Source organism: Rana temporaria, chromosome 5, assembly GCF_905171775.1.
Source record: "Rana temporaria chromosome 5, aRanTem1.1, whole genome shotgun sequence".
NCBI lineage: Eukaryota > Metazoa > Chordata > Amphibia > Anura > Ranidae > Rana > Rana temporaria.
In genome coordinates, this window is record NC_053493.1 from 391,163,061 (window position 1) to 391,174,045 (window position 10,985).

A 10,985-nucleotide genomic window follows, 5' to 3' on the forward strand; every position below is an offset into this window, starting at 1 on the left:
CAAATCCTCCCCTTTAACTGATTGGAAGATCGTTTTGGACAATGACACATTTCTACCAAAATTCTACAGGTGTAAACCCAGCTACCCTAGGTGTGCATTAGGGCGTGCACCCCAAAGCTCAAACACACATGCGTGTGTGTAAATATATATAGGGCAGTGGACAGTGTCAGTGGGGCAGAGGTTGTGTCTGTGGAGCAGTGGATGGTGTCAGCATTTTTTACAATATTTTCTTTCAATATTTTTTTATAATTTGTTTTCTACAATTTTTTTGGAGCTGCATTGGGGGGCTTTGGTGAAATATCAGGGGTTTAGACCCCTGATGTCTCACTTTAGAGACAAAGAAGGGGACTGAAGACAGAGATTCCCCAGTCCCTTTCTCTGCAGCCAAGCGGCAGTGGGAATCTGCGCAGCACATGGTGATTAGGGTGTGCCCAGGCACATCTGGCACACCCTGTGCGCACACCTATCAGTGTTGCCAACCTGCCAGATGGAAATTTACTGGCACGACACCCAAAATTTACTGGCGCAGCCACGTTTTACTGGCATTTCACAAAAGTTACTAAATAAAATTTTTAGGTGCAAATTTTAGAATTTAGGCTACGAACAAATACGCCAGGCAAATAGTAATGTGATTTAAGGTATATATTAAGGTAAAAAAACATATTATTTTATTTTTTTTCGATATAATTAGGGCAAATTATTTAGTCACATCACCCCCTGCCTCCATCCCCCTCTGCCACCAACACCCCCTGCCTTCACCCCCCTCTGCGGTGCCACAATCTCCCCCTGCCTCCAATGTCCCTCTGCCTCCAATCTCCCTCTGCCTCCAATCTCCCCCAGGCCCCCTGCCTCCATCATCCATTGCCTCCATCCCTCTCGGCGGTGCCACCAACAACCCCTGTCTCAATCCCCCACCCTCTGCGGTGCCACAATCAACCCCTACCTCCAATTACCCCCTGTCACTAACACCCCCTGCCTCCAATCTCCCCCTGCCTCCATCCCCCTCTGCGGTGCCACAGCAGCCACCATCAATCCCTGCCTCCAATCACCCCCTGCCTCCAATCTCCATGCGCAGTTCCAAGTCGAACCAATCTCGGCTATTTTTACTGGCACATTCCCGCAACCACGGACATTTACGAACGGGGGAAAAAAGTGCCAGTTTTTACAAACTGTCCATAAAAATACGGACGGTTAGCAACACTGACGCCTATGCCAGCTACTAACATCCCAAATCTCAACATATCAGTATTATTTCTTAAAGCGGAGGTTCACCCTGAAAAAAAAATTCTAACATTACATTGAGCTGACTTCTGACACTGACAGTATGCTGATCTTTTTTTTTTTTTCGTACATACCGTTTTATCGCTATTTTTCACCCCGGCTTCCGGGTAGTGAATCCCGCGGGAGTGGGCGTTCCTATTCACAGGCTAAGTGATTGACGTGATAACAAAAGCTTCCCACCGGCGCATACGGCCGCGTCACAAGTTGCCGAAAGAAGCCGAACGTCGGTGCGCAGGCGCCGTATAGCGCCGCATAGAGCCGACTCACAGTCTGGCTTCTTTCGGCAACTCGTGACCCGCTGTATGCGCCGGTGGGAAGCTTTTGTCATCACGTCAATCACTTAGCCTGTTAATAGGAACGCCCACTCCCGCGGGATTCACTACCTGGAAGCCGGGGTAGAAAATAGCAATAAAACGTTATGTACGAAAAAAAAAAAAGATCAGCATACTGTCAGTGTGATGCCGCGTACAGACAGTCGTTTTTTGTGATAGAAAAAAACGACGTTTTATGTGATGTAAAAAAACGACGTTTTTCAAACTTCATTTTCAAAAACGATGTAGCATACACACCATCGTTTTTTCCAAAAGCTATAGCAAAGCGCGGTTACGTTCAGCACGCACGACGGCACTCTGTTCCATTCAAACTCTCGTCCTAACTTGCTTCTGAGCATGCGCGGGTTTAAAAACATTGTTTTAAACGTCGTTTTAGCCTACACACGGTAATTTTTTATGACACAAAAAACGACGTTTTGAAAAACGACACAAAAAATTGAAACATGCTTCAATTTTTTTTTGTTGTTTTTCACAAGACATAAAACGACGTTTTCCCCCCACACGGTCATTTTGATTAACGTTTTTAAAAACGTCGTTTTTTTCATCACATAAAGTGATGGTGTGTACGCGGCATCAGAAGTCAGCTCAATGTAATGTTAGAATTTTTTTTTAGGGTGAACCCCCGCTTTAAGCATTGTCAGTTTTTTTTACAAATCTGAAGCTTTCATTGATACAAAACCTCCTAGTCATCCTATCATTAAGGTTCTTCTTCAGGTATTTTCAATGTTATAGAGTGATAAAACTCAGTCCCATTGCCCCAACTGTGCTCCTGTGTTATCATCCTGTTACACCAGCTTTCAATAGAAGAAGCTGTTTAAATACTGTACACATAGCATAGGCATTGTCTACAATTGTTGGAAAATTGCTAACAAAGAAACACAGCCATCACTGGAGAGCATGTAGACATACTGCGACTGTAAAGAGGTTACAGATAATCAGCAGCACAGGGATGCAACAAAAGTTGATCAAAAAGTTTTTATTTTTTATTTTATTTGATAGGAATTAAAAAAAAAAAAATTAAATTGTTTATGATGCAAAGCACTTTAGCAAGCTGAATGGCCATCAGTTTGGGTTTACCTGTACTGTTTTCCTGTACTTTAATTAACAGTACAAATATATTGCTATAGGGTTATATAGCCAGATTCAGTAAGACCTGCCTAACGTTAGGCAGGCGTAGCGTATCTCATATACGCTACGCCGCCGTAAGTTAGAGAGGCAAGTGCTGTATTCACAAAGCACTTGCGTCCTAAGTTACGGCGGCGTAGCGTAAATGGGCCGTTGTAAGCGCGCCTAATTCAAATTGTGTTGAGGTGGGCGTGTTTTATGTAAATAAACCATGACCCCACGTAAACTACGTTTTGAACGAACGGCGCATGGGCCATCCGTGGACGTATCCCAGTGCGCATGCTCCAAATTACGCCGCAGGGACTTATTGGTTTAGACGTGAACGTAAATTACGTCCAGCCCCATTCACGGACGACTTACGCAAACAACGTAAAAATTTCAAAATTCCACGCGGGAACGACGTCCATACTTAACATTGGCTAGGCCAGCTTTTTGTTGGACTAACTTTACGCCTGAAAATGTCTTACGTAAACGGCGTATCTTTACTGCGACGGGCAAGCGTACGTTCGTGAATAGGCGTATCTCGCTGATTTACGCATTCTAGGCGTAAATCAGCATACACGCCCCTAGCGGCCGGCGTAAACAGTCAGCTAAGATACAACGGTGCCCGCTGTCGTATCTTAGCTACATTTAAGTGTATCTGAATTTGAGAATACACTTAAATGTACGACGGCGCAGATTCAGAGTTACGACGGCGTATCTACTGATACGCCGGCGTAAAGCTCTCTGAATCTGGCCAATATGACTTTAGGTATGATAGCGCTATATACAAAGGACAATTTGGGGTTCCCCAGCTGTATGACTACAAGTCCCAGTACACACTGCTAGCCATCATGACATGAATGGACTCTACCAAAATGGCATGGGGGGTTATTTACGAAAGGCAAATCTGCTTTGCACTACAAGTGCAAAGTGCACTTGAAATTGCAATGAAAGTTCACGTGGAAGTGCAGTCGCTGTAAATCTGAAGGGGATATGCAAGAAAAATAAAAAACAGCATTTTAGCTCGCACATGATTGGATGATAAAATCAGCAGAGCTCCCCCTCATTTTAGATCTACCCCCCAGATTTACAGCGACTGCACTTCCAAGTGTACTTTCAGTGCAATTTCGAAGTGCACTCTTCAGGCCTCGTACACACGACCGAGTTTCTCGGCAAAAACCAGCAAGCTTCTTGCTTTTTTTTTTTGGTCGTGTGTACACTTTTCAACGAGGAAACCGTTGAGGATCTCGTCGGCCCAAAAATAAAGCATGTCTTCTTTTTCCTCGACGGGAATGAGAAAATTTGGCTCGCCGAGATCCTTGGCGGCTTCACAAGGAACTCGACGAGCAAAACGATGTGTTTCGCCCGTCGAGTTCCTCGGACGTGTGTACGAGGCTTTACTTGTGGTTTGCACTTGTAGTGCAAAGTGGATTTGCCTTTCATAAATAGCCCCCACTGTCCTTTCATTATTTATTTTTTGCCCACTCTGGTCAGAGGATTGTCTTTTACCCCCAATAACCAATAAACATTTACCCCAGCTATCATTAATATGTATATATGGTAATACCTGGCTTGTTCGATGTATGCTCCTCCTAATGGTCTCCCTGATGTTGGCCTTGTCGGATTGGAAGTAGACAGTGGCGCTGGACTTATCCTTAAGATACGGCTTGTCCTCTGAGCTCCAGTTGTGCAGCGGCGTTGTGGGATCGCTGTCGCCAGAATTAATGGGGTAGAAGCTTTCAGATTTCTGCTCATGGTTCCCATTTTGCACCAATCCATTTTCACTTTCATTGTGATTTTCATTGGCATAGTAAGGCTCTTTAACATTGTCCACGATGAACTGGACCTCCGTATTAGAGAAAAAATCCACTTCGCCTTCATCCTTTAGAACTTTTTGGTAGCAATCCTTCCCTTCGTCCAGAAGAGCGTCAGTGGCCAAGCGCGCGCTCTCATTGTAGCTATAGTCCGCCTTGCCCAATCTGGCCCACCGGTTTTTGGCCTCCTCAATTCTTTTCTTGATCTTCCCAAGTGCTTTAGACCGGTTCATGTTGAAATACAATAGCTTTTCAAACAGTTAGATGAATGATGAACCTGTTTGGTGGTCATCAACTTGTGAATGTATTTTTTTTCTTCTCCTTTGTGTAAGGCAGTGAGTTGTCCTTCCAGGATATCAGATACAAAGGTAGAGCTTTGCAGCTACATGCCCACTAGATTGTTCAGTTAACCTGAAAAGCAGCGTAAAAATGCTTCATGAAAATGCAGCAAGACTGGAATCAGATGGGAAGTGAAAGCTGTATAACTGAGCTTATCTAAGAAGAGACACGCCTTACCTGTAAGCCATACCTGCGGTTCGGCAACTCCCCGATGGACCTGTCATTGGGTGTCATGTCCCTCACACTTCACACAGTAATCTGACATGTCAGAGCAGCAGATAATTGTACCGGTGAGAGTAGATGAACTAGCTGGCTAATGTCAAAGGCAATTTAAAAATAGATTTGGCTTACTTTGTTGTACTGGTTAAGACTTTTCCAATAATTATTGCATGTGGGCTTATTATTAAACAAGGTAAAGAGTGATGTACAAAGTTCAGGAACCAACACAGACCAATCAGAGGGCATCTTTCATTGTACTGAGAGCACTAAAAGAACTGATGAAATCAGTTTTTTATACATTAATAACTTAAAGGGTTTGTAAAGGAATTTTTTTTTTATCTTAATAGCTTCCTTTACCTTAATGCAGTGCTGTTTTCATGTCCTCATTGTTCGTTATTGCTCTCAAGTTGCTGTAATTCTTCTCTGATCTCCACACTTCCTGGTTGTCTGTTTCCTGATAACCACAGTACTGGGAGCTTTCTCTCTGTGGTCACTAACTTTAAGGAGGTGTGATTACTGTGTGTCTAAAACCCCACAGCACCAATCAGTTTCGTTTTCCAAACCATCACTGCCCTGTATTGGCTCTGTGGCTCTGTACAGCAGAGGCAGGAAACAACATGCAAAAACGAACAACATGCAACTAGAAAAACTACAGGTACATTATATGATTGATTTTTATCTATTTTTAATCGTTTCTAAAAGGAATCAGTTAACTATTATGGGGCAGATCCACAGAACGAGTACGCCGGCGTATCTACTGATACGCCGGTGTACTTTCAAATTTCCCGCGTCGTATCGTTGTTTTGAATCCTCAAAACAAGATACGACGGCTTCTGGGTTAGATCCGACAGGCATACGTCTTCGTACGCCTTCGGATCTAAGATGCAATTCTTCGGTATCCGCTGGGTGGCAATCGTGTCGTTTTCCGCGTCGAGTATGCAAATTAGCTATTTCTGACGATCCACGAACGTACGAGCGGCCGGCGCATTCCTTTACGTCGTCTCTAGTCGGCTTTTTTCGGCGTATAGTTAAAGCTGCTATTTCGTCGCGTATAGTTAGACTTGCCATGTTAAGTATGGCTGTCGTTCCCGCGTTTAATTTTAATTTTTTTTTGTTTTGCGTAAGTCGTCCGTGAATTCGGGATGGACGTAATTTACGTCCACGTCAAAACAATGACGTCCTTGCGACGTCATTTATCGCAATGCACGGCGGGAAATTTAGGGATGGCGCATGCGCAGTTCGTTTCGGCGCGGGGACACGCTTCATTTAAATGAAACACGTCCCCCTACTCGCCGATTTGAATTAGGCGCCGTTATGCCGCGAGAGATACACTACGCCGCCGTAACTTACGGCGCAAATTCTTTGTGAATTCAAAGCATCACAAAGTAAGTTACAGCGGCGTAGCGTATCTCCCATACGCTGCGCCCATGCAAATATTCGTGGATCTGCCCCTATGTCTCTATACCCTGTAAACAGTCATTTCAGCAAAAAACATTTTTTTTATTTACAACTTCTTTAAGGACCGAGCCTCTTTCTGAGATTTGTTGTTTACAAGTTAAAAACAAGTTTTTTTTTTACTAAAAAATTACTTAGAACCCCCAAACATTATGCATTTTTTTTCAACACCCTAGAGAATAAAATGGGGGTCCTTGCAATACTTTATGCCACACAGTATTTGCGCACTATTTTTGGAAAAAATACACTTTTGAATAAAAAAATAAGACAACAGTAAAGTTAGCCCAATTTTTTTTTATATTGTGAAAGATAATGTTACACTGAGTAAATTGATACCCAACATGTCAAGCTTCAAAATTGCGCCCGCTCGTGGAATGGCGACAAACTTTTACTCTTAAAAATCTTCATAGGCGACGTTTAAAAAATTCTACAGGTTGCATGTTTTGAGTTACAGAGGAGGTTTAGGGCTAGAATTATTGCTCTCGATCTCTGCGATACCTCACATATGATGGCACTGCTCACGTATGCGTTCACTTCTGCACGCAAGCTCGGCGGGAGGGGGCGTGTTTAAAAAAAGTTATTTTTACCTTTAATTTTTATTTTTTACACTGTTCTTTTTTTTTTTTTAAATGTGTCACTTTTATTCCTATTACAAGGAATGTAAACATCCCTTGTAATAGAAAAAAGCATGACAGGTCCTCTTAAATATGAGATTTGGGGTAAAAAAGACCTCAGATCTCATATTGACACTAAAAGGCAATAAATTGTTCCTTTAGGGCAGGGATATGCAATTAGCGGACCTCCAGCTGTTGCAGACTTACAAGTCCCATGAGGCATAGCAAGACTGACAGCCACAAGCATGACACCCAAAGGCAGAGGCATGATGGAACTTGTCGTTTTGCAACAGCTGGAGGTCCGCTAATTGCATATCCCTGCTTTAGGGCCTCGTACACACCACCGGATCGTACACACCACCGGATATTTATCCGCGGATATTTTTCGGGCCGATGGATTTCCAGCGGTTATAAATTTCTTAGCATGCTAAGAAATCTATCCGCTGGAATCCTGTCCAGCGGATTGATCCGGTGGTCTGTACAGACTCACCGGATCAATCCGTCCGCTCCTCTCCCTCGCATGCGTCGTAATGATTCGACGCATGCGTGGAAGTCTTTATCTTCCAGCGTCGCGCACATCGCCGCGTCATCATCGCGGCGACGGTGCGACACGTCACCGCGGATGGATTCCGCGTGGATTTCGATCTGATGGTTAGTACAACCATCAGATCAAAATCCGCCAGAGGATTTATCCACGGATAATCCTCTCGTGTGTACAGGGCCTAAGAGCTATGAGCGGAAGTGACGTTTTGACGTCGCTTCCGCCCTGCTATGATATGGAGTTGGGTTGGGGCCATCTTCCCTTCACTCGTCTCCATAACCAGCCATAGGAAGAACCTGATCACCTCCGCCACTTCCGACAGCTCCGGTAAGCGGCAGAGGGCACGGGAGTGCGGCGGGAGCTACAGAGACCACCATTATCGGAAACCGGACCGCCAGGTGAAGACAAGGATACCTGGGTTATGGCAGCCAGCTGCTGCCAAAACAGAGATATCCCTCTTCAAAGTGCCGATGTATAAAGTCGTACGGCAGTCCGGAAGTGGTTAATGTTACTATAATTATTACATAGACTGAAAAACTACAAATGTTCATTTAACACCAACCCCTTGTCTACCAAGATACATTCACTAATGTTCTAATGGTTAAAAAGTTTCACTAAATAATATTCTTATTCTCCAAAAATAAAATCCTTAGTTCTGTATTTATTTACCGGTACTTATTTTTTTAAGAATCATACTTACCTAGGTGGATGCAGTATTGATCCAATGCTGCATCTGTCCCACGCCAGCTCTAAAGCAGGCCATACACGGTCGAATTTCGAACAAATTTTCTTTTCAAAATGAGAAAGTTTTTTTTTTTTGTGATCCGATGATGCCACCATTGATTTTCGAAATTCGGCCGACCAAACCTTCATTGTTGCCGGTAATATTCTTTTCTCTCCTGGAATATTCTTTACTTGCACATGCACATTTTTTTTTTCTATTACATTTCTCGCAGGATTCTCCCATTATTAATCAGAAAATCGTTCGGATTCCTCAAATTTGATTGCCGCACGAAAATCGGCTGTTGCTGCAGCCCACTAACTGTGCGAAATTCGTACGAAAAGTCTTTGATATGATTTTCGAAAGAAAATTCTTTCGAAATTTGAACCGTGTATGGCCGCCTTAAGACTGAGAACTTTTTTTTTTTTTTTGAAAAGCCAGTGGCGTGTGAAACACACCCAAAAACTCCACCCGGTGCCAAAAAAAATGCACACACATAGAGAGTGACACAAAATGCTAGGAAGGACCTTACCCTGATCCCCTGGGGCGTTAGGCTCCAGACGGGGACTGAGGTACTTCACTTGGTCCATCTGGAAGAAACCAAATGGACCCCTTTCTCTGGAGGGTCTGCCGAAACAGACCCACCCAAGTACTTGGTAGGGCTCCCCTGAAGGGAGACCCCATGAAAGAGGGCGAACTAAGCCAGAAGGCCATGTCCACCCCCTCCCAAGACATTCAGGGCAGGCCCGAGGACCTACACCCTACTAATCACACTGTGACAAAATGTGTAACAACCAACAAAAAAATACTTAAAGTGGTTGTAAACCCACTTTTTGACTTTTACCTACAGGTAAGCCTATAATAAGGCTTACCTGTAGGTATAAAGAATATTCCCCTCGCAATGCGCCACTGATTGCCGATTTTAAATCTCCCACGCGCACGAGTGACGTCATCGCCGCTCCAGCCAATCACAGCGCTGGAGCGGCGATACCCGGAAGACACGCCGGAGCAAGATGACATCTCGCTCGGTGTGGACCAGGTAAGTGTTCTTCACCTCGTTCCGAGGTAAGTATTTCATAATCGGCTAGTATGCGGTGCATACTAGCTGATTATGCCTTTTGCCTTGCAGGTTTGAAAAAAAAAAATTGTTTATGCAGTTTACAACCGCTTTAAAAGTGACACACACAGGGATAAATAAAAAGAAAGTGGGGAGAAGGAAGGTGGGAGAAGTGAAAGTGGCCATTGTGCAATACAATGGCCGGCCCTTTGGCCTGGAATCTAAAATTCCTCTGGTCCTAGCCAAAAGGCTCGGCCCCAGAGGCAGGTGTGAAAAAGTGTGTATGATGAAGTCACCAAGGTGCCAAAACTTGAAGTGCCCCTCTGCACTGGTGCGAGTAGTCAACCCCTGGACTGCCACTCCAGGTGTACATTCACCACAGGCTTTTCTCTCAACCCTGACCAACATCCCAGATGGTGCGGTCTGCACTCCAGGCAGGAAGGCCTGGAGCTCTGAGAGCTTAGGGAGAGCCTGTGTAACTCGACTCAACCATCGCTCCCATTACTCCTACCTAATTACATTCGGGAAATACTAGCCGCTCCCCCGGTGGGAAAGGGGAGCCAGTGTTCCCTCCCGAAAAACTGACCGGAGTAAGTTCTACATCAATCTAGGCCAGAAGGCCAGCAACCCGACCCTTCAGCCAGACCCAATAGTTCTCCATCCTCATCAGGAGGCTACTGCCATTATGCCAAGAAGGTTTTGCATAGCCACCGCTATCCCTTTCCACCTCGCCGTGTACTAGGGATGGTTAGCAGGACTCCATCTCTTGGCAACTGATAAGTGTTAAAGGTAATACCGCCACCCAGGTGTACTTCAGGTAAATGCAGGATAAATTTCAGTAACCCCCGGAATTCCGTGAGAAATCACAATGAGACACAAGAAAGCATTTAAGTGTTCATTAGATCTCTAAAGTTTATTCTCTCAGAGGGACTTATATACAGAAGAAAGATAGGAGGGGCTGTGTGTTAATGCATATGTCTCTAAAGATTTTACAAACTCAGTATTTTCTTATCAAGATTTAAACCAGCTGAATTTAGTTTTAACAATGGCTAAAAGATGACTTTGCTTATACAATCAGGCTGTTCCATGAATTTAACCACAATGACTCAGCAGAAGCAGGTTGTGACTCTATGCAAACTGTTAGCTAATGTAAGTATGTCAAAACACATATAGAAAAGTTAATTTCTACTTAAAAATAAAGTCAGTTATTTATACATTCTATTTCAATAAGAACAGATACTACACTTGATCTTAGCCAAAAGGCAGAGAAGCTCTAAGACTGGGAACTGCTGTCTGCTCTGACTCCCCCCACCGCACTCACTGAAGCACTGTCCTGTGGACGGAGTGGGAGCGGCTGGCTCAGCATCTCAGCAGCTCACTGAGAGGCTGAGCCAGGTGCCAGTCCTGGCTTGTGGGAGGTTTCCGACCATATTGTGACGATCTTGCCCCAGCCTGGACCGGCTCTGTGACGTCAGCCGATAGCGGGCTTCAGCCAGGTACACTCA

The 10,985-nt window shown here is 44.4% G+C and overlaps 1 protein-coding gene and 1 pseudogene across 1 annotated transcript in view; both read right to left on the reverse strand.

Moving 5' to 3' along the window:
* FAM83A (family with sequence similarity 83 member A) overlaps positions 1-5,020 on the reverse strand; it is a 91,257-nt gene extending 86,237 nt beyond the window's left edge. The window contains exon 1 of the mRNA XM_040354918.1: positions 4,288-5,020. Within this exon, the coding sequence (XP_040210852.1) occupies positions 4,288-4,767 (480 nt within the window). The 5' untranslated portion in view covers positions 4,768-5,020. The remainder of the gene's footprint in view (positions 1-4,287) is intronic.
* Positions 5,021-10,653: 5,633 nt separating this feature from the next.
* Positions 10,654-10,755, reverse strand: LOC120942193 (annotated as a pseudogene).
* Positions 10,756-10,985: the final 230 nt, after the last annotated feature.